Source organism: Barbus barbus, assembly GCF_936440315.1.
Source record: "Barbus barbus genome assembly, chromosome: 14".
In the NCBI taxonomy this organism is placed as follows: Eukaryota; Metazoa; Chordata; class Actinopteri; order Cypriniformes; family Cyprinidae; genus Barbus; species Barbus barbus.
The window spans coordinates 28,934,209-28,959,140 of NC_136742.1; the positions used below are offsets into that span (position 1 = coordinate 28,934,209).

General features: G+C 36.2%; 1 protein-coding gene across 1 annotated transcript in view; it reads right to left on the reverse strand.

The window, feature by feature from the left end:
* The window catches only part of LOC306880561 (importin-13-like), a 44,516-nt gene that overhangs the window by 5,387 nt on the left and 14,197 nt on the right, over positions 1-24,932 (reverse strand). The window contains exons 4-16 of the mRNA XM_079434164.1: positions 18,247-18,387; positions 15,934-16,075; positions 14,949-15,115; positions 14,469-14,589; positions 13,338-13,485; positions 12,951-13,132; positions 12,828-12,854; positions 9,980-10,114; positions 5,489-5,638; positions 5,320-5,400; positions 5,070-5,207; positions 3,633-3,729; positions 1,177-1,229 (exon numbers count right to left, since the gene is read on the reverse strand). Of these exons, the coding sequence (XP_079290290.1) occupies positions 1,177-1,229; positions 3,633-3,729; positions 5,070-5,207; positions 5,320-5,400; positions 5,489-5,638; positions 9,980-10,114; positions 12,828-12,854; positions 12,951-13,132; positions 13,338-13,485; positions 14,469-14,589; positions 14,949-15,115; positions 15,934-16,075; positions 18,247-18,387 (1,582 nt within the window). The remainder of the gene's footprint in view (positions 1-1,176; positions 1,230-3,632; positions 3,730-5,069; positions 5,208-5,319; positions 5,401-5,488; positions 5,639-9,979; positions 10,115-12,827; positions 12,855-12,950; positions 13,133-13,337; positions 13,486-14,468; positions 14,590-14,948; positions 15,116-15,933; positions 16,076-18,246; positions 18,388-24,932) is intronic.

A 24,932-nucleotide genomic window follows, 5' to 3' on the forward strand; every position in this document is an offset into this window, starting at 1 on the left:
GTCTCAGTTTCCACAAAAATCTGAAGCAGCTGTTTTCAACACTGATAATAATAAGAAACATTTCGGCAAGCAAAATCAGCATATTAGAATGATTTCTGAAGGATCATGTGACACTGGAGTAATGAAGCTGAAAATTCAGCTTTGCATCACAAGGAATAAATTGTGGTTTAAAATATATTCAAATAGAAAACATCTAAATTCTAGTAATATTTTACAATATTACAGTTTTACTGTAGTTTTGAACAAACAAAAGCAGTTTACTGTAGGTTTAATCAAATGAAAATAAATTTTAATTTTTTTATATATAATAATATATATATATATATAATAATATATATATATATATATAATATTTTTTTTATTTTAGTTAACCATAATTAATTTAATATTTTCTGCATCTTAACCTTTTAATTTCCCTTAATTCCTTTTTAAAATAAATAATGTAATAAGTTTTAAAAATGTGTGTAATTATTGAAATTGCTCATTTTTGTGGATGACACTAACAACAAAATGTGTGCATCAATATAAAAACTGAGGTAGATCATTACTATTTACTCATTTTATTTATAAATTAGCATAGATTCTCAAACATTTCTTATCTATACGCTTAATTTATTTTTAATTACTCAAAATCCTAAAGTTTGATTTAATTTCTCTTTAAATCTTAGATGTTCAGTGTATTCTCAACTTTTGTAACTCGCTTCTTTTCTAGATGCATTGGCAACAAGCGATGTGTCAAAAGATAAAGTTGGGTTTCAACTGGGCAAAATCCTGCTGTATTTAAAATTATAATAATTAATTTATAAAATTATTCATATATAATATTCTACATAATTATTTAATTATCCCAGAATTTAGGCCAACTGCACTGTAAAAGAAATGCGGCGAAATGCAACACGATCACAGCCAAGTTTTGATGTGTAATAAACCAGGATCAGGATCCTTGGACTGAATGAGATGTAGAGGTGCTGACTGTTGTCTGTGTGACTATTGGACAAAAGAACTGTCAATCATCCAATCGCAAAACCCCTCAGGTCAATTCCACTGCCCGAGCAAAACAAGGGTCTGTAAAGACCCTGTGACACAGGACAGAAGGGAAGAGAAGTGAGAAAGAAAGGGACAGCGAAAGAGAAGAGAGAAACCCAAAGTGAATGAAATAAGAAACAAAAAACACACCTGAGCTTGGAGTTGCATAAATGAATCAACAATATCAGGATGATCCCTGGGCCCTAAAATATAATAAAGATGAAACTTAACAAATAATAAGAATAATAAGAATATATACAAACAGCAAAAGAACAGATCGAACAGTCATGTGGAACGGAAAAGTCAACTGGACGGAAATAATCGCACGCGTGAGAGAAGTAGGGCAGAGAAAGAGGAGGGAACATGAACGACTTGAAGGCAGTTGCGAAAAACGAAAAGAGGAAAAACAAAGAAAGACAGATCAATGAGTCCGTTCTGAAGGGGAGAAACAAAAAAGGAAAAGAAATAGAAGTAACGAGAGAAAGAAAATAAACCTAAAAAACAAAAGAAACAGTGGGTTTGGAGTGGGAACCCAGGAGGCACCTGTTACTGTGATGACACTTGTGTTGCTTGCTTTCTTTTTAGTGTGTTTTATTTGTTTTCGTTGTCTGTAAATTCAATTCAGACACCTGACTGGCCCGCCGCGGCTGGTGAGCGCTTGGTTCCCACCGCCACCCCCGGAAGAGCAAGGTAGCAGTCAGTCCCAAACTTCCCTCCCTTAGCTGTTCCCACACTCCAAACAAGACCCCGCCCCCACAAACCAGACCCATCAAACCCCGCCCCTTCACAGAAAACAAACGACACACAAACACACAGGCCACGACATGTCCTCTCGGTCACGACACCTGATCGGGATAAGAGTGTTATCGCTCACATTTCTGCTGATTTAGAAACGATGTGGTTAAAACAAAAGAATGTGATGAATGACAGACAAGAAGTGAGGGATGCAAGCACGCCAGTGGACACATGCAAAGACCAACTATGTGACTGTGTGTGTTTTGTAGGTCATTGTGTGTCACTGTGTTAGTATTTTGAGTCATGCTGGACAATTTTAGGCTGTTTTCACACTTCTTGTCATTGGTTGGTCCAAACCAGAAAATTAAAATTTGGTAACTTACTTTGTAATTGTTTGTGGAATTTACCATCAATTTCTCAGTAAAAAATTTTCAAAGTCCTGCATCACATTTCATTCCTTTGTATGTCTCTACATATAGCAGAATGGCAATAAAGCTCACTTTCAGCTCACCAAGTAAAAGAAGGCATGTTTTTCATTCAAATCAACAAGAAAAGTGGGTGGAAGTGGTGCAATGAAAAGAAAAAAGCCCTAAGACAGGTTTAGCAGGTGCACAAAAGCAAAATCCCCAATTTATGAATGTGTATACACAGCATTATGGGTAAATAGGGCTGCATTCATAATCATTAATACAAGCAGACCTTCTCAGTGACAAACTGTGATAAATCCAACCATGAATCTAGACTATATTGTGCTGATAGTGAATTAACACACTTACGCAACTTCTGAGCTACAATACTAAGTTTTTTTGTTTTTACAGAAAAAAAAACCATGAACATAATTTGGATTTACTTGGAAGGTTTAACTTTGCAACAACCTACCTAAGCTTTAACCAGTTTTCTTAATGTAGAGAGCGTTTAATTATATGCCAAATATAATAAATCAAGAAACTAGATGAGATATAATAAACCCTGAGTATGATCTAAAGTTCTTTTGATTTGTGTATGAAATGTAAAAAGAAAATTCTCAAACGGGAAAAATTGTGATTAATAATAGTGATTATAATTTGTAAGCTTAATAATCATGACTATTAGTTTAACCAATATTGTGTCAAATTTGCTTTGGTGCACATTATAACACTGCTTAAAGCAATTCATGAAACTCTATAGTGCATTTTAGTGTGTGGTCCTATTTATCATTGTTCAGCAAAATCTACCAAGTGAAATCCAGTCATTTCAATGGGAATTGTTTTGTTATGATTTGTAGAAGAAAAATTACTTTTGTAGAGACCAGATCATTTCAGTTAAAGATATAAATATATTTGGAAAAAAAAAACATTTACATTTGGTTTTAAGATCCACCTCAGGTGGTCCAATCACAAGTGGTGAGCACTCAATACAGATGTAAACAGTGTATGAACTGTGTTATGGTCAAATAATTGAATTCACATTCTGATGCATTTGTAGCATAAATGCTAATGCATCCTGATGTGCCCCAGACAAGAGTGAAGCACTGCCTACTCACCTGTCAATCAATCAGATCACCTGAAATGACTGTTAATACCAGGTGTAAACAGCACTAAATGCATTCGGATCCAGATCACAAACTCTTGTGTGAATTGTGAAAACGCCCTTCATCTAAGCGTGTGTGAAATTCATTGGGTGAAAGTTTCAAGCAGAACAACAGGATCAAAAGTCACCACACCATTTCAGAAAACAAGAACCATTTCATAAGATCATGCCCATTTCTGAACTCTGTGTGTACGGGTTTAAAAAACAGATACATGCCAACAACTGGAAACAGTGACAGGAAAGATATCAAAACCACATGATTTCCTTCGCCCTCTGCAGCTGGTTGTTCCCAGGATGCCTACCTTGCTGGAAGATGGTCAGAGTAACAGAAGTGACCAATTCAAACAGCACTTTGATTGGGGGGAAATGATTCGTTTCACTGGCAAATATGTGGACCATCTGCAAGAGAACAAAATCAATCAAACGAAACTCATAAGCAGCACAACATTCAAGGCTTCGGAGTTTTCAAAATCAAATTTAAGCTTAACTCAGATTCATAATTAAACAGGCTGAGGCACACATTCAACGAACAAAACATGGCTATTGCAAGTTTAAAATGCTCAACATATGTTTTATAAAATATATATATACACATATGTAATGAAATTTGTTTACAAACTTTTATATCCATACATATGAGTTAGAGGTGGCTGATTTGATAATGTGTTTAAAGATTATTGCACAGATCAAAAAGATGAGGGAGATAAAAATGTGCAAATCTTACAAAAATCTACAACATATTACAAAAAAACACCATAAAGTAAACATTGTCATAATTCATTAACAGCTGATCATAAGAAGTGTGCTATTCATTGACTGAACTGCCCTATAACTGGGAGCCTGCAGAATTACGTTTTGACTTTGAACATGTAGAGCTTGCATTTATGCATTTCAATTACAGCCTTTTGAAGTTTAATAATCACATTAGGTTGTATCACAATTTCAGTTTTTCCATCCCAAAATTGACTGATTCAACAATAAAACAATGAACTTTGCAACACTGACAGCTACTGAACTAAATTGAAACAATGAACTAAATGAAGCTGAATAATCACACTAATATGTTCTACAGAGCTACTTGTTTTCTTATTACAAAATTGACCCTCTAACACTTGCAATCTCTATTCTATTTCATCTAGCTGTTTTTTATTTAAAAAAAAAACAAAAAAAAAACCTTGACCCTCTAACACTTGCACTCTATTCTATTTCTACTATACTATATTTTTAATTTAATTGAAAAAAAAAAAAAATCAACACTAGCATTCTCTATTCTTTTTCTAGATTCCATCGACTTGATTTCTTTATATTTACTTAAAAAAATGTCCCTCTAAGACTAGCATTCTCTATTCTATCTACTTGTTTTCTTTTGATTTATTTTAAGAAAAAAAACCTTGCTACTTGTACTGCGTTGGACTAACCGACTAACCTAACTTACATATTATTGCTCTTTTGTTGGTTTTGATTGCTTCTATTGTCCTCATTTGTAAATCCCTTTGGATTAAAGTGTCTGCTAAATGACTAGATGTAAATATTTTATACCTGAAGTATTTACAACATTAACACTGTTATTTTCCTGTTTTATTAACTTGAAGCTGCTTTGAAACAATCCGTGTTGTATCAATAAATGTGACTTGAAATGATAATTAAGACTGTTTATGGCCTCAAAATTTTATTTTTTAAGGACCCACATGGACATTACATCCTGTATAAACAAATTTGTCATTCTGCGTTTCGTGTACCTGGCGTGTTAAATCCAGCGCAGGCGCCTGCGGTATGGTACTGTACATCTGCCCCAGCATTTCACTCAGCTGAGACACCATGGGGGCAAAATCATGCAGGAGAGTTTTCACAGACTTCTCAAAGATGGCACACACCGCCTGAGAGAGAGCAGAATTAAATCTGTCCTGCATCCATATTGAAAAGACATAATGAAACCTGAGCAAATGACTATGGCAGCATCTGGAGATGAGGCAGAATAAGACGTCTTACCTCCACAACCTGCGAGTCATTCAGCCATTTACTGAGGACCGTCTGTATCAGTGCAAAGACCTGCTGGAGCACCACCACCACCTAGAACACACAAATACACTCAAGTCCACCTCTGACATATTGAAAACGGCTGCTTCGCAGTGACCGTGGACAGCTGGAAGGTGCTTACAGGGTTGGGGCCTATTTGGGGCGGGGCTGATTTGATGGGCGGGGCATTCTCTCCTGACTCCTCCTCCTGTTTGGTGATGTCCAGCGTGGTGAAGAGATTGGACAGCAGACCGAGGATGTGAATAATGGCCAGTTTATTCGAGGGGTTTGGCTGAAAAGAGAAACCAGGGTCAGATTGTTATTTGGCATGCTTTTTAATTTTAAAGGGGCTATATTTGACAATTTCAAAGCATACATTTTTTTTTTAAAATCCACTTAGAAATTCAGTTAAAATTTCATGCACCATAAACAGTCCTTACTGAGCTGTTCATGACCATTTTCTCTCTCTCTATCACACGTTAGATTAAACTTAAAAAAGGTGCTACTGTACCTTTAAGACATGCTATTTAAATGACATCTACTATGAGTGGCTAAACTTCTCATGCTAGCATAGCTCAATCTGTTGTTCACAGACCAAGTTACAGGGCTGAATGATCAGACAAAATAAAAATCACAATATGGCTTAATGCAATGTTAAAGAAAAGAAATTAATGCCATTTTTGATAACAAATATTAATGTAATTTTGCACTGTAAAATAAAAAATAATGTTATTATTTTACTTAAATATTTAATTTTACAGTGAAAAAAACCTGGGGCTCTTCATTATTTTTGATTACACATTTTTCCCTATTTTTACAGAATAGTATAAATAAATTGTCTCCTGGACAGGAGAAAGATTTCTTCCCACATTAATGGGTTATTATAAGTAACGAAAACTAAAACCAATAAACAAACAAAATAAATAAATGTTAACTGCAATAAACAAATATTTAAAACATTTAAATTATTTAAGATAGTTGCCAAAGAAACATTACTCATTTTGATTTCTCATTTTCAACTTGCTGTACTAAAAGACAAACTAAACAGGAGTCAAAATGAATAAAAACTAAACATAGCACAAAAATAAATAAAAATGACAAAAACACAAAATTCTGAAAAAAGTCAAACAGAAATGATAAAAATAAAAACTAATTCAAACTATTAATAAAAAAAGTACAATAGACTCTTAATGATACTAAAGTACTAATACTAACACTTCTACATAGTATACATCAAACACATTTCAAACGAGCATAAAATATCCCTCAATATGAGCCCTTTAATCATGTAGTAAAATAATCAATTTCAGCGTCCATAACGGTAAAGAGACAGGACGGGTGGGATGGGCGTACGCTCTGCGCTGGCGCTCCTGGGAACATCAGCTGTAATTAAAGAGTCGTTAAACAACCATTAGGCCAACAGTCTAATTACTGCTGTTAGCTCCATGACAACAGCTCAGTGATTGGTGGAGAGGCAGAGCGAGTCGCTACACTGTCCTCCTTTCTGTGTGACATCACACACAAGCACAAAAGAAAGAGATGCTCAATTAAACCTTTAACAAAGGCACTGGTGCACAGACGGCCTTATTTTCCCAAAGGTTAACCTGGAAGAAGAGTATACTACATGCCTACTTTAAAAAATAAGTAGACCTACATTTAAATCACTTTTATAAAATAAAGTTCAGTAGTTTTAATGGTAAAAATAATTAATCGTCAGAGATGCATGCATGTGTTGTCTATTAAAAATGGCTCATCCAATCAGGTATCAGACCCAGAACCATTTGTTTTATAAAGAACGTGAAGAACTGTACACTACGTTCCAGTTTACTTTGAATATTTTTAGCAATTTTACAGACAGCGCCTTCTGAAAATAGCATCAGAGGAGATGCATTAGAGTTGATTGTTCAGACACACTCTCACAGCGTCTGTGGCCAGCAGGGGTCATTGTGTGAGCGGCCCATCACAGCCTGTTTACGAAGGCTGATGTAATGTCTTTCTGGGAAGGACCAGACGGGAAGGAAAGGTACAAGAAAACGAAAGTCAAAAATAGATATGCATTACATATAAAGACCAGATGTGAAGCCAAACTGGAAATAGGAGTGAAATCGTTTTAGATTTTACATGCATTTTGATAAAATGCTAAATAAATGCAATGCAAAAGTATTTAGAAGCTACATTTTGACTTCTGGGAGTGACGTTTGCTTATGCATGCAAAAAGATGGTTGCCAGGGTGTTTTAATCACTCACTAAAGTGAACATTCTGGTCTCTATATACAATTTCAATATAAGTCAGTGGGATTTTTTGCCCGTTTTTATCTTAGCCAGATGAAAATTGTGAGTGTAAATGCTTAGAAAAGGTACAGCTGCACATTTTGAGCCGTAGATATGCAGCGGAGTGCAATACTAATTAAATCATTTTATTCCTCTCATTATGTCTTAAGATGTACAAAAAAATTGATGCACTAAAATGAATTTTTTACTGAATCAATGAAACCAAAATGACTGAAAAAACAGGTATTGTATAAACTGAGTTGTACATAAATTGCAAATGTTTAAATTGCACACAAGGCAGTTTTATACTAAATTTTTAATGATATATAAATTTTTTTGTTGAAATATAACTATTTAAATGGTGGCTGTAATAAAAACTTGTTTTCATGACAGATTTATTCAAACATACTTTAAATGATGAAGACAACAGGTTAAGTAAAAATCTAAAATATCCTCTAAAAAGTTATATTTTCTGGCTTTTCTGAGGTAAATGTTACGTTACGTGACATTGTTTACAAGCTGTTTTATTGACATCATTTCGGGGTTGAAACAATTATGAGATATAAGTTTCAGTAAGTACTGCTTCTTTCAACACCTTCTGATGTTCATTAAGGTTTATTTTGTGCTATAACTAAGAATTAAACACGAAGAGATAATGGGTTCACATGCAACGAACTGAGACAGCTAGAGTGATCTGTCAACATTTTTAAAAGCATCGTTCGAATTTTATAGTAAAATGGACAAAATTTGAAATCTTAGACATTTCATATCAAAGGTAACAAAGCAGAAAACTTATTGCGATTGGTGAATGGGAATGAACACTATAAATGTTTAGTGGAGTATTGTTCACACATCAACTGAATACAGTACAGAGTAAAAGGTTCACTGATTCATCAAAATGAAGATCGAAAAATAAAGACAAATTAATATTGTAAATCCAGCACTATGATCCATACAGCTAACGTTTCCTATTGTAGTTCATCCACATTGTTTTGAAACTGACTAGGGATGCACAAACAATTTTTCAGAACCAATCCGATCCAATCCCAAAAATTCTGAGTATCGGCCGACACGATCCGATATCAGCACTGTTTTTTTTTTTAATCAATGTCGAATTACTTTAGCGTGGTGACCTGATCATCACTGTTTTGCATGTAAAACACAATCTACTAAATATAGACAAATTCATTTTAAAGAAAGATTTATATAATCATTATCTATGACAAAAATACTATTATAAACTAGATTAGTGAATTATTAAAGCAGCAAAAGTTATTCTAGAAAAATAATGAGTGCACAATAATTTGATAAAATCTAAACATTTAGTGAAATAACATTATTTACAAATATAAGTGAAGGACTAAATCTGGGGCCTGTACCATGAAGCCGGTGCTGTGCGCTTTTGGGCGAAGGATTCATCGTTTGACTGTCATAACTGAACAAGACCCACAGTTTGAATGCTGAATGGAGGATGACAGACAGCCGCAGCTAAGAGAAAAGTTTAAGTGAACTTGAATTTAATGACTTAAATATTAATCTGTACCTCACATTAAACTATGGAACATCTTCAGAACACTTGGAATATAGTGCACGAGAACTTTATGGTGCTTTTTAATGTTTTTTTTTTCGCCTTTTGTGGGGCGTAACAATAACACAATAGTATACGCAGAACATTGGATTTGAATCAGTCTCGTCTGACCAATACCAGATCCGGCAGATAATGCCAGTATCAGAGCTGATACCAATACTGAGTATCGGATCGGTGCATCCCTATCGGAAAAGTGCTAATTAAACTTTGTTTTCGGCTAAACATTTTCAGTTGAAGACATTTCAGTGCATCACTAACAAAGAATTCTGCTCTTGACAATTTAGCACACACAACATGGGTGATTTTAGCACGCATGAACTTCAAAACAAATAATGTCAGCACTTCTTGTAATTAAAAGGATGTTTTGACAGCAAAAGAGTGAATGTTTGAATGTGATCTATTTAAAAATATTGTTAGTTCACTGATCTGCTGTTTTATCAGTTTTTCCATTGATCCTGCTTTAGCCTTTTTTTTGGCACAACGTCTATTTGTGAAACAAAAATAGATCAAATATCTGCCCATATTGTGTTTGAAATGTCAGTTACTTAATATGAATCCACACAGGGCCCTCAGTAACATTAAGCTGATTTCTCCTGCGGTTAACTCTTCCAGCGCCCGGAGTAAAGCCAATCTGTTCCTGCTGAGTAATGTTCCATCCTATGACACGCTCACGCAGATGCAGGGTCTGTTCACACGCAACCGGGCCAAACCAACACATGGATAAACAAACCTACAGGTCTGAGAGGATGTCAGTCGAGGGGTTTAATGTCTCACCGTCTCCTCTGCTAGTTTCTCCAGTTGTTGGATGTACGGGGTGATCAGAGAGTGAAGGTTCCTCAAGATCTCCTCCACCGGCAGCGCGGACAACAGAAAGCCCAGAGCCTGCATCAACCACATACACTGACTCGTCTAGAGAGAAAGAGATTGAAAAGATGAACAGATTTAACTGTCATAACTAGGAGAGATGCATTTCCAGCTTCAAGTAATGTTTTTGCCCTCAATGAAAGCAAAAAATCCATGCAAAGTGCCAAAAATCACAGCCTAAAAGAACATATAATATAAACAGTAATATACCAATAAATACTAGATATTAGAGGTCTATCAATATTGGATTTAGCAGATAATCCAAAGATAATGTGTTTATAAAAAAAACAATAAAACATTGTGCCGATACTGATAAAATCTCTATATTTAATGGGTTAAATACCCAGTGAACTGCCTCTCACTCTCTCCACATCAGACGTTTACTCCACTTTGCGTAAGGTGAATGCACGGAAGGCAGCTGGCCCTGACGGAATACCTGGTCGTGTGCTTAAAGCCTGTGCGGAGCAGCTAGCTGAGGTCTTCACGGACATTTTCAATCTGTCCCTGGCCCAAACAACTGTCCCCACTATCTTCAAAACCTCCACCATCGTACCAGTACCGAAACATTCCACTGCCTCGGTCCCTAACGACTTCCGTCCTGTTGCACTCACCCCCATCATTGCCAAGTGTTTTGAGAAACTGGTTGCATCCCACCTAAAATCCTGTCTCCCTGCTACACTGGACCCATTCCAATCCCATTCGCCACAATAGGTCAACAGAGGACGCCATCTCAACAGCGCTTCACTCTGCCCTCACCCACCTGGACAGTCAAAACACACATGTGAGAATGCTGTTCATGGACTTCAGTTCTGCATTTAATACAGTAGTCCCCTCCAAGCTGATCTCCAAGCTCAGCCTGCTGGGAATCAGCACACCCATCTGTAATTGGATTCTAGATTTTCTGACTAACAGACCTCAGTCCGTCAAGTTAGATAACCTCTCCTCCTCCATCATCACCCTGAACACCGGCGTGCCACAGGGCTGCGTACTGAGCCCTCTCCTGTACTCCCTCTTCACCCATGACTGTGTTCCTGTTTATGGCTCCAACACCATAATCAAATTTGCAGATGACACCACGGTGGTAGGTCTGATCAAGGATGACGATGAATCAGCCTACAGGGATGAGGTGCAGCACCTGGCTGTATGGTGTGCCACCAATAATCTACAGCTAAACACCCAGAAGACAAAGGAGATCATTGTGGACTTCAGGCGGACTAGGAGTCATGCACACACACCCATCTACATCAACGGAGCTGAAGTGAAGCGTGTGTCGAGTTTCAAGTTCCTTGGCATCCACATCTCTGATGACCTCACCTGGTCCCATAACACCTCTACTCTGGTCAAAAAGGCACAGCAGCGCCTTTACTTCTTAAGGAGCCTTAAGAAAGTTCACCTGAATCCCAGGATCCTTGTGGAATTCTACCGCTGTACCATTGAGAGCATACTCACGAACTGCATCTCAGTATGGTACAGCAATTGCTCCGCATCTGACCGCAAAGCACTCCAGCGGGTGGTGAAAACTGCTCAACGGATCACCGGCACCCAGTTAACTTCCATTGAGAACATTTATTATAAGCGCTGTCTGGGCAGGGCAAGAAACATCATCAAGGATGCCTCTCACCCTAACCATGGACTTTTCACCCTCCTTCCATCCGGCAGGCGTTACAGGTGCCTACGCTCTCGCACCAGTAGGCTCAGGAAGAGCTTCTTCCCCGAAGCTGTGACACTTCTGAACGCCACACCACTAATCTAACTCCTGCACCTGCTTATTACTGCACTGGTCACAGTACTTTACACACATGCATTTGCACTACTCATATTTTGCACAGACTGCACATTGTCAAAGTCATTACACTATAAACTGTCTAAAGTTGTTACTGTACAAGCACAGTAAACTATTTCTATAAAATATTGCACTACTGCTATTTTGCATAGAATACATTGTTCTATCAATACTTTGCACACTCATCCAGCTGTATTTATTTATTACCACTGTTCTCACGTTTCTGCTGTTCATAATGTGTATATATAATCTGTAATCTATATAATCTACATTGCTCTGTTCATAATGTACATACAATCCCTACATTGCATTCCTATTTTATATTCTGTATATACTCTGCTCAATACTGTATATAACAATTCCACTGTATATTCTGTAAATCATATCTTCACTTACTCTGCACTTATATGTATATAAAACACTATATTCTTGCACTTCTGGTTAGATGCTAACTGCATTTCATTAGCTCTGTACTTGTACTCTGCATAAATGACAATAAAGTTGAATCTAATCTAATCTAATCTAAATAATGTTCTTTGACTTTCTTTACAGTGAAAAGGATTCAGTTTATTATTAACAACCAATATCCAGAAAAAAAAAAAGATTCTATGCATAATGTGGGACTTTTAATTATAAGCTTGTTATTAGTTTACCACTTTTTATGGATTCGATTTCAGATCAATGAGATTTCACTGCATAAGTGTAAACTTTATATCACAAAGATAAAGTCCAGAGGTGGATGAATTAGGGAAAAAAAAAAAAAGTTTGCACTAATGACTTTGTTTCATTTAGATTTTAACAGAAAGGAAAAGACAAATCATTTGACTTTTTTTGTGTGTAATACCTAATCAGGATACTATGCAAAGTGACTTGAACTGAAATTATTTAATTAACTAAATTATTACCATTTACAGCTCTATAAAATTGCCTTTGTTTGAGCAAAAACAAATGGGTTTATTCATAACACAAACTCACCTTATGGATCTGTTTAATAAGCACTTCCTGGAAAAAAGAAAAGAAAAAAGATAGGCATTCATAGGTGAAAAAGTGTGAATTTGTCCCATAAGCGACAGTATCATCATTTAGAGTGTGTAATACCTGTGAAACAGCAACTATATTGGAGGCGTACGGGGGCAAGTCGTATTTGCACTCTCTGCAGATCTTCTTTAGCGTGGAGACGCTGGAAACAGACAGGTCTGGATTGCCCAACGCCTGCAAAACCAGCGGCAGAACGCTGCTCAACATCACCGGATGATCCGCCAACCACTCTGCCAACGCTCCTACAGGGAGAGACGTAATGGGTAAATATCTGGCTGGAACACAAAGCTCGGTATCTGCGTGGGAAAATAATTGTGTGTAATTGTCTAGCCTGGACTAAAACGTGTAAAAACAGCCCAAAATGCTTGAGATTATAAATGCCAATTTCCTGACACATAGAAATGAGTGTTTTTAATGATATAGGAGCACCAGTTTGCGAGCACACACCGATTGTGAACATGACTGTGTCAGCCAGCTGGACGTTGTTTATGTTGATTCTTGGAATGAGACCGATGAGTCCTGGGATGACGTCGGAATAGTTCACATCTATCGTTTCGGCAATGGACTGGAATCCATACAACAGCGCTTCCGTATGCTGGAATAAAAAAATAGTTACACAATATCTTGTGCACCATGTAGGTCTGCAAGATTTGGTAAAAAAAAAAAAAAAAAAAATCTAATTTTTTTCCTGATAAAAATTGCAAATGCGACTTATGATTTATAATTTATATATTAATATTGTAATTTTTTATTAATATTATTATTCGAATTCAATTTATTTCAAATATCTAAAAATATATATATTTAATTATAATGATATAATTAGTATATATAATTATAATTTTTGCAGTTTGTTTTTAGTTCTGCACAATTTGGAGATTTTATGCAATTATATAAAACTTAGAACATAGCATAGTCAAATAAATATATTTATAATAATATTTAAATAATCTATTACAGTATTAATGAATGAACAGAATTAATAAATATTATAAATTATAATTATATAAATTAATATATTTGTATATTTTAAATTAATATTTGTATATTTTGTTTTATATAATTTTTTGCAAAAATAAAAAAATTAAATGAATAAATTAATAATCTATTAATTCTTCACTTTCAAATGTTTAACCAACAAGCTTTTATTTTAGCGAAAGACTGCAGGAAGCCATTAAAGAGTTTTTGCTGACAACGGCCAATTTATAAACGCTTCTGTTTACAAGACTGAAAAGATTTTTGGTGCATGCTGCTTTTTTAAATGCATCTTAGAAACGACTCAAAATCATTGCAGATGCAGAGATGATTTTGTGTTGATTTGCAAACCAAGTTGTTCTGAGATGCTGAAAAGACCAGATCATGAGCTGCTCATGTGTAGATGAACACAGTGCTATGAAACATGCAGTGCTTGTATTTAATGAAAGCCTTTGAGATTTGATAATCGCACCAAGCCATTATTGTGATTTTGGTTTTATCAATCATGCAGCCCTAGCCTCAAAAGTTTGCCCTTTCGCGTCAAATGTTTATTGACCCAGCAAAACCAATGAAAACTGAAGACTAAATCCATTGTTTTCTGACCTGCCATGTTGTTGTTTGCTCTGTATGGGTGAGGAGTCGTCCCAATTTGTCATACAGGTTACTGAGTAATTCGGCTCCCAGCATCTCGTAGACATACATCAGTGTGTCGGAAATATCCACCCTAAAAGAGTCAAACAGAAATGCATCGTATTATCAACCCTTCACTCCTTATAGTAGCACGAACTCTTTGTGGTGTTATTAGTTTTATTTTCAAAGACAATGCATTGAAACCTTAATAATAAAAACTTTAATATTAAATATATAACATTTAATTTACTATTTAAAATATAATATTTTTTTTTTTTTTTGAATTTTGCTCATTCCTAACAAAAACAGCAACTTTGTCTGCTGTGCCACTTCAGCAAATCCAACATGAAACTGCTGAGTGTAGAAGAATGTTACAACAGGCCCATGAGAATGAATCACACACACACACACACACACACACACACACACACACACACACACACACAGACAGACCTGTAGATCCGGAACTGCTCCTTCTCGTCTGATGACCAGGAAGCATACTCCTCGTCTGTAGGGAACTGCGCTTTGTGCAGCAGAACATCTACGAGCTGGAAATACACGGGCCTGTAGACCTGCAGATAAATGGCCTGCTTCTCTGCCTCAAACGACATGATGTCATCCTGAAACACACAGGCAATCATCAACAAATATACACTACACTACTGCTGAAGTAAGGGAGAATACAGTCACTGGGTCAGTATCACAAAATAAACCCTGTGTTAAACCCCCTTCACACCAAGGACGATAACTATAATTATTATTATTATCATGTAAACACTCAGTAAAAAAATATTAAACAAATACTTGTCTTTTATAGCTAAAATAAATTCATTTGAAATATCTTCCTCATAATATAAATATGAATCAACATTATAAATTGTAAAACATAAATACACTGTGTGACGAAACATTTTTAGATTAGATGATTGTAGTTTAAAAAATTCCCCAACTCCCCCCTCAAATTAGAAATTCCACCCCATAAGAGTCACCCCCAAAGCATGCAATCTGACTAAGTTGAAGTTAACATAATGGTAGGTTTGTACTAAAAGTTATCGGTAATACTTCATTTCTTAATGGAAAAACAATGTAAGTGTCCATAATCCAATAGCTTCATACACATAAAATATTCAGCTAATGCAGACTGGAAACACGCGCAAGGACACAAGCAAAGGACATTCCTGAATATTAAACACGAGACACTGCCGTAAACAAGCAGCATAGGTGTATATTCAGATACAGTTCACTTTCTCTAACAGAGACTCTCCATCTCTGCTGGAGAGAGAAAATAACACAAAAACAAACAATACCTCCCACACAATACGAGCCGTTCAGGCCTGTTTCTAAGATCAATCAGTGTGTTTACTGATGCTAAAAGTGTCCTAAACATAAGCCAGCAGACTGTGTGTGTTAAGACGTGTTTAAGATGTCAGCTGCTCACCTGTAGTGTGTACCAGAAGGTGAGCGTGAGAGAGCTGGTGGTCTCGTTGACGGGGTAGTGACCAGGGATGCCCGTGCAGAACATGATCATATTCACCAGAGCCAGAAAACTCTGCCAGTGCTCCACCTGCTCCAACAGAGCTCTGATAGAGAAGAGCAGAACAGACCTTGATCACACCATCACCAGCACCACATCATATTTGGAGAATATTTATTACTAGGGATGCACGATATATTAACGACATTTACATTTATGCATTTAGTAAAGGCTTTTATCCAAAGCGACTTATAAATGAGGAACAAACGCAATCTGTCAACGAGCCAACAATATTCATAATATATAAGGCCAGGGTTAGTTGACAACTAAACTAGGTAGCAAACTAGACAAGAGGAGAAATGCAAAGAAGAAAATTAGTGAGCGCAAGAGACTTAAAAAAAAAAATTAATGAAGAAACGAAAAACATTTACAGACAATATTATACATTCGGCGTCTATAAGTCACTTGTTACTGATAAGATTTATTGTTTAATATATACCGTGAAAACGTGATATTTTCTGAGACGATTATCATACTGTGAAAATCTCATACCGTTACAACCCTACCGACAAATGGAGTGAAGTTTCAGCAGAAACTGCCTGTAGGTGTAACATGCCTGACCAAAATCAAGTTTGAGTTGGCTACTGGGACACTGCCTTCGATATAACCCTGAGCCGAGTATCATCTGCTCACTCAGCAAGAGAACATCCACAGAGACCAGAAGCTTTCAAAGTGAAGTTCTTGTCATAATTACTACAACAGCATCCCTCCAAACGCTCGTACATGCACACATCTCACACAGAATCCAATGAATTCAGTGTTCAGCTAAAAATTAAGAACAATTACTGATCAGTATATACAGGGTTCGTACAGAAATTGCAAAATGAAATTCCAGGACTTCCAAGGACTTTAAGCACAATTTTTTGGGTTTTCAAGGACTAAAATCAGAGATCTCACTTATCAAACAATACTGTTATTATCTTTCAAATTATAATGCATAAACTAATAAAACAATGGTACAAATTAAGTGCAGCTCAAACAAAGCATGCAGTGACTATGGCCACTTTAACATTTAAAACTATACTATGGCAAAGTACATTTTCCTATTATTTTATGAATACATGATTGACCTGAAGAATAAAAGCTATATCATACACTTGGAAAAATATGATATCATGCTTGTAGAAGCTAGGGGTGTGACAATAAACTTAGCTCATAAATTAAGACAAAATACAGAGACTTGGTTCACTAGAATGAGAGAATATTTTAATACTATTTTTAAGAAATTTTCAATTGCAAAACATTTGTCTTTTAATCACAAAACAATGCAGTTGTATTTTGAAATGCTTTAACTGATCTAGGGCCATAACTAACAATTATTTTGGTAATCAAGAAATCTACTGATTATTTTGACAATTGAGTAATCTGATAATTTTTAGTAATAAAAATAAACCTAGGTGAAAAAGAGGCTTTAATATGACTATATTTATATATAAACTAACGATGAGGCAATCATAATTGGTTCAAATAAAGTATCAAATCCAAGTAATTACATGGTTTTATTGAACAAAACTGTTAAAATGCATAATGTAATATGCCTAATTGCCAATATATAATATGAATATACCAACTTAAGTACATTATTATAACAAATTCCTTTATTCAATGACGTTTAAATCCATTTAACACAAGCAAACTCAGAGAGACTTTTATTTTGAAATCGTGACGTACAACAAATCGCATGTTTAGAAATATGTTGATGTATTCTCCTGTGTTGGCATAGGTTTGTAAATGATTTACATTAAAAATCTACACAGATAACACACAGTTTTCCCAGATGAACATTAAGCAACCCGAACTCCAGCATATGCTGAGGAAGAGTTTGTGGACTGAGCTGCTGAGACGCGTTTCACGCTTGTAAATGATAACAGTGCAACACAAAGCGTGTCAGACTTTATATGCGTTCCCAAATGAAACCCAAACGAACAGCACATGCAATAAAAGACAGAGCAATATAATGCAAGCTGAAATATCGCGTGCGCTCCCAAAAGCCGGGAGAAATGGTGATAATTAACACATGCAGCATTGTTAATTTTGCGTGAAAATATTGTTTTTAATCGAAAACTAATATGAACACTAATTTCATGTATACTGCCTTTTAAAATTTCAAGTACTTTTTCATAAATATGGCTGTTTTCAAGGGGTTTCCAGGACTTCAATTTCAAAAAGTCTAGTTCAAGCACCTTGTACGAACCCTGTATATATCTATGTTTGTACCTTGAATGGTTCTCTCCCAGAGAGACAGCGATTCGACAGATGCCATGTGATGTTTCCATGTCTCCATTCTGTACAGCGTCTCGTAACTGTTCCTGTAGCTGCAACACCTGCGGCACCAACTTCAGGAGTGTGTTCACATACCTGAAACACACGGACACAATGTTCAGGAACTCAACACGAAACAACATCTTCACTTCCTGTAGCTATTCTAACTAGTTTTTATAAATAAAGACTGAAAGACTTATTGGAAGATTAATTGTGGTGACATTGAAGACTGTTTAAACCCAAAGTTTAGCTTTTTACTTCTGGAGAATGTATTTCGGCTTCAAAGTTGTGAAGATGATCATGATGAACAAACGCTTGTTTTCTGCAGTTATCCAAAAGCTAATAGAAAAATTGTTGTTGAGGGAACCAGGGTGATTCTAACTTCCAGGTTGGCCAACAAAAATGTGTCATCACTGCAGCGCTCGGTGTGTGATGTGTATATTTTGAATGCACCGCAATTTGCTTTGGATAAAAGTGTCGGCCAAATGCATAAATGGAAAAATATAGTAAAAAAAAAAAAAAGATGGTGAAAATTGGGCAGCACAGGTGATGTTAGCTGAAAAAGAAAAGCCATTTCAGAGGTGGATTACATTTTTTTGATGCTTTTTTCCATGTAAAATAATGTGCAATAATGAATCATACACAATAGGACCAGGAATGTCTATTAAGAGTGTAATAGATTTTGCTTCACATGACATTAATGAATGGACTGGAGCGGTGTGTATTACTTGTGAATTATTGTGATGTTTTCATCAGCTGTTTGGACTCTTATTGGCCTGAGGGTGAGTACATCTTCAGAAAATGTTCATTTTTGGGCGCACTCTTCCTTTAATCTAGTCACTGCCCATGATAACACACATACACTACACAGAAGGTTTACCAGCGCAGTGATTTCACGTGATGCAGTGGTTTTCAACTTGCTTGGCTAATTTACGTCTACACACATTCCCATAATGATAAAAACACAACAAACAACATTAGCTCTAATCTGCACAATGCAGTTTCTCTTCTCGTGAAATCATCACGCTTTCCTTCATTTGTCTACAGCTGTTACCTCATCCCCACATCAACTTCTGTCATGTTCCTCACCCCTGCTGCCATCTCAGCGTTTCTGGAACAATCTGTCCTCACGCTCTCTCTCTCTCTCTCTCTCTCCCTGTTGCTCTCTGTCATCTCATCCTCGTTTTGGTGTCAACAGCAGGAAGGACACACGAGCAGAAATGTTAATGAGGAGCGGACAAAGAAAAAGAATGAACAGCAGCTCATTACGGGCTCATCACTCGACAGACACATCAGAGTGCTTCATTAAAGCAAACGACACAGAGGAAAATCTACACCGCTGCACCCTTAAACACTCCTCTATTAGGCTTTATTCAGATCGGTGGCAAAAAATTTTTTTTTTTTTTTTACACATTTGACTCAAATCGGTTTAGTTTTATTTGTAGCAAGAAACTTAAAACTACTATAAAATAACATTTACACATCTATCCATCCATCCAGTGTATATATGCATACGCATACATTTTTATTGTTATAGCAGTTCTACATTTTTGTCATAAACAAAACTAAACCAATCAATAGATTTATATATTATATGTTTAAATCAATCTATTATGCATGTAATGATTCACTCAACTCACGATTCGATTCACGATTTTGCTTTATTTTTTTACAAAAGGAGATTTAAGACGAATTATAAATTAAATGTGTCCTTTTATCATTGTTTGGACAAAATGCAGCACGTTTCCTTGTAAAATTGAAATATAACACTACAATAATATATTAATATAGCACTTGCATATTATTGCTCTTTTGTTGATTTGGATAAAAGCCTCTGCTAAATAACAAAATGTAAATATAATGTTAATGTAAATAACAAAACTAAATTGACATTTTAAAACAAACTCTCAAATCAAATAAATAACACAAATAAAATAAATCTCTTCATATACACCAAATAAGGCTTTGTCTGCTCTTTCCATTTAAAATTAGAGGCAACCACCGCATTTTAATCATGATCCAAACAAAGATGCTGCATTCATGCAACATGAGCAGTTTTTAATCGAAATTAGATTGTAGATTTCGAAATTTGAAGCAAGAACAGAATGGTCTGACTTCAGTTTTGTGAAACTATGCATAAAAAATATCTGCATGAAATGAAACAGAAGACGAGCTGAATGAGACGCAGATTCACTCTCTGCCAGCAGGTGGCGCTTAAAGCATTCCCTTGGTTTCCGCTGTAAATAAAGCAGTGCTGCACTTATGAACTTTAATATGAATTATACAGAGGCAAGATGAAAAGAGAAAATACCATCTAAACATTTCTAAAGACAGTAACTTCCCCTTAGACATACATTCATATAAACTCCTACCACTAATTGAATCGCGATTTGTTTAGCATCTCAACCGATTTGAATCGATTTTCAACCGGCTCGCGGTTAATCGTTACATCCCTATTATCTATCTATCTAATAATCAACAAACCTATATCAACCCGATCATAATAAATAAATTAATTTGTTTACCATCACAATAAAACAAGATCAAATGCTCATTCCCTTTCAGAGAGTACTAAATGAGATTACAGAGATTGTGATGTAATATGATGATGATAAATATTAAAGGAATCCGTACGACATAAAAGAGAGATGTTTCAGAGTTGCTGCCAAGAGCACACTAAACCACACAAGAATTTTTAAGGGGGTCATATCATGAAAAACACTATTCTTGCTCTTTTCTTGAAATAAGATATTGATGCACTACAGTATGTAGACACAAGATCTGTTCCAAAACCCAGTGAGTTGGCAGAATCTGAAAGCATCGCAGGCAAGCAATGTGAAGGCTGTTCCAAACAGCAGGCAGCAACCTTATGCTGCTTTCACAGATACTAGATTCGGTCCAAATTATAATGCAGTATCGCATACATCCTTCACAGGTGATGCAATCACAGGATGCACTGTGATGAAAACATCATCTAAGATGGATGATGCAACATTTACTGTTTAAACACACTAATGTCAAACTCTACTGGAATCAATTATGAGTCAAGTCAAATCCTGCTCTCCATTATTGTATTAAATATTAATTATCTTCTGCCTGGCATTTTGACATTTCATGCACATTTTCTGATTTCAGTCCTAGACAAATTTCTAGTCAATCGAAACTTTGAATCAAGGCAAACTTGTTTCAACAATGACAGGAAGAAAACAATAAATAAATAGCTCATTTTTAAATGTAGCAAAAAAAAAAAAAACTAACAAATACAAAACAGGTTGTTGGAACACTAGTAAATTAGCTATGACCCATATACGCATGACATGGCCTCTATAAAGCACTGCGTTTCTTTGCCGTGTGACCTTGTCCTTCCTGGTTTAATTGATCTAGTGAGGCTGTGTCTCTGGTGAGTACATTTATTTATGAGTTCTGGTTTTAAGATGCTTTTACTAGAATAGTCCCTAAATAAAAAAATAAATAATCACATCAATGACACTCAAGGTCAAGTAGGGCTTGCAACAGCATCAGGAAGATTTACGCAGCATGTCACCGCTAGTCACTGCGCACCTGTTTGTGTCGGGATGCTCAATGTTGAGCTGACCACTGATCAGTCTCAAGCAAAATACATTAAAGGGTTATTCCACTCCAAAATGAAAATTCTGTCATTAATTACTCACCGTCATGTCGTTCCAAACCCGTAAGACCTCCGTTCATCTTCGGAACACAAATTAAGATATTTTTGATGCATTCTGAGAGCTGGCAAGGAGATCGGCAAAATAATCCATGTGTGATCAGGGGTTCAACCGTAATTTTACGAAGCTACGAGAATACTTTTTGTGTGCAAAGAAAACAAAAATAATGACTTTATTCAACCACTCGTCTCTTCCGCGTCACCGTAGCACCATTTTGGAGAGTATCCACTGAACGCAAATAGCATATGCTGTTCTGTGTCTGCTGCGCCATGCGGATACGCTGTTTTCGTTCAAATCAAAGTGTAAAAACGTTGAAAACGTATGCTTGTGGTGCGGATGACACCGAACAGCATACGCTATTTGCGTTCAGTTGATACTCTCCAAAAATGGCACTACGGTGACAAATTGTTGAATTAAGTCATTATTTTTGTTTTCTTTGCGTACAAAAAATATTCTCGTAGCTTCGTAAAATTATGGTTGAACCCCTGATGTCACATGGATTATTTTGCCGATCTCCTTGCTACGTTTCTGGACGTTGATCGTGTTAATTCCATTGCTGTCTGTGGGAGGGTCAGAGAGCTCTCAGAAAGCATCAAAAATATCCTAATTTGTGTTCTGAAGATGAACGGAGGTCTTACGGGTTTGGAACAACATGAGGGTGGGTAATTAATTACAAAATTTTCATTTTGGGGTGGAGTAACGCTTTAATTATCAAATCAGACATCACTACTGCGCTCGTGCATGCTTCAAAATGGTCTACGGCACAATCTTCATTGAATAACGACTTAAATTTCTTCATATGACTTCACTATATATGTTTAAACTGCTAGTCAGTGTTAAAAATAATAACCATGGATTATATCATACGTTATAACCACAACATGCAGGCTGAGTTTCTCATCTCTGTTTGCGCCATCTTGTCTCTCAGACTGACAAATTTTAAGTTTGTTTCATCAGAGCACAGATTTCTTCTCACCTCAAACATTCTCGTGTGATATCTCACAGTGCTTCTACAGACACAGACTCCCTCTCTGTGTAATTACCCTCAAACACCAGGAGACAGATGAAATGAGTTGCCTGGCAACAGGATGCATTTGGTCCAATGGCATCCTCCCGAGAGGCTTGATTGTAATGTGTTTAAACAGTGAGAGGAGGCGATGAGGTGATGGAGACAGAGGATAGCGAGAGAGGACGAGGCACGGGCATGATGGAGAAAAGGACAAAGGTGAAATGAATAACCAAAATCAATGGAGAATCATTGATATGACCTTTAAGAGCAGGTGACACACCGGCCGAACTGAATTCGAAACAGATCTGGCTGTTTGAGAGCGAACTACAGACATCATGCTCAGCAGCAGATCACAATATTACAGCACAGAGAGGAAAAACTCACACGCTAGCTGTCCATGTGTTTACTCATCAAATCTACTGTCTGTCAACAACCAGGGTGTCAAACACACATCCCAAGGGCCGAATATGACCCATGGAGGAGTCTAATCTTGCTCCTTTAAGGGAATTATTATATACATTGTAAAACCTGCTTTAAGTGAAATAACTGAATGATGGATTAATAAAATGATACATTAATAATACAGATTAATTATTCAGCACTGTCAGCATTTGACTGAGGAATTAATTCACAGTTTAATTATGTCTGTAATTAAAATGAGCTGAAGAATTTCTTAACATTCATAACGCTGTTAATGTTCGGTTTACGATGGCTTATTACAGCTATAAAGTTATTCAGCCAAGTGTAGCTAACATTATTTTTTTCTCATCAATAGTGAATAGGCTATATAATGATCGCCAATTTCATATATATATATATATATATAAAATATCGGCACCCTTGGTAAATATGATCAAACGCGGCTGTGAAAATGAATCTGGATTGTTAATCCTTTTGATCTTTTATTTAAAAAAAACAAAAATCACAAAAATCTAACCTTTCATTGGATAATAAGAATTTAAAATGGGGGGAAATATCATTATGAAATAAAAGTTTTTCTCTAATACACATTGGCCACAATTAACGGCACCCTTTTATGCAATACTTTTTGAAACCTCCATTTGCCAGTTTAACAGCTCTAAATCTTCTCCTATAATGCCTGATGAGGTTAGAGAACACCTGACAAGAGATCAGAGACCATTTCTTCATCCAGAATCACTCCAGACCCTTCAGATTCACAGCTCCATGATGGTGCTTCTTCTCTTCAGTTCACCTCACTCATTTTCTACAGGGTTCAGGTCAGAGGACTGGAATGGCCAGCAGAAGCTTGGTTTTGTGCTCAGTGACCCATTTTTGTGTTGTTTTTGAGGTTTGTGTTTGGATTATTGTACGGTTGGAAGATCCAAACATGGCCCATTATAAGATTTCTAACAGAGTAAGTCACTTATTGATTTTTTATCTGTTAATATAGGCCCACAACATCAAAAATACAGCAGTTTATTTCATTGTACACATGGGGTACTTTTTATCCCTGTGTTCACCAAACCCATCTTGAGTGTTTGCTAATTTTTTTGTTTCATCTGACCATAGAAGCCAGTGCCATTGAAGTTCCAGTCCTGTCTGATAACTGAATATGCTGGAGTTTGTTTTTGGATGAGCTAGGAGAATTTTTCTTGAAACCCTCCCAAACAACATGTGGTGATGTAGGTGCTGTTTGACAATTGTTTTAAGGTTTTCTGACCCTGAGACTCAACTATTTTCTGTAATTCTCCAGTTGTGGTCCTTGGAGAGTCTTTATCCACTCAAACTCTCTTCTCACCGTGCATTAGGACGATATAGACACACGTCCTCTTCCAGGCAGTTTCGTAACATTTCCTGTTGATTGGAAATTCTTAATTATTGCCCTGATGGTGGGAATGGGAATTTTCACTGCTCTAGCTCTTTTCTTAAAGCCACTTCACTAATTTGTGAAGCTCAATTATCTTTTGCTTCACATCAGAAATATA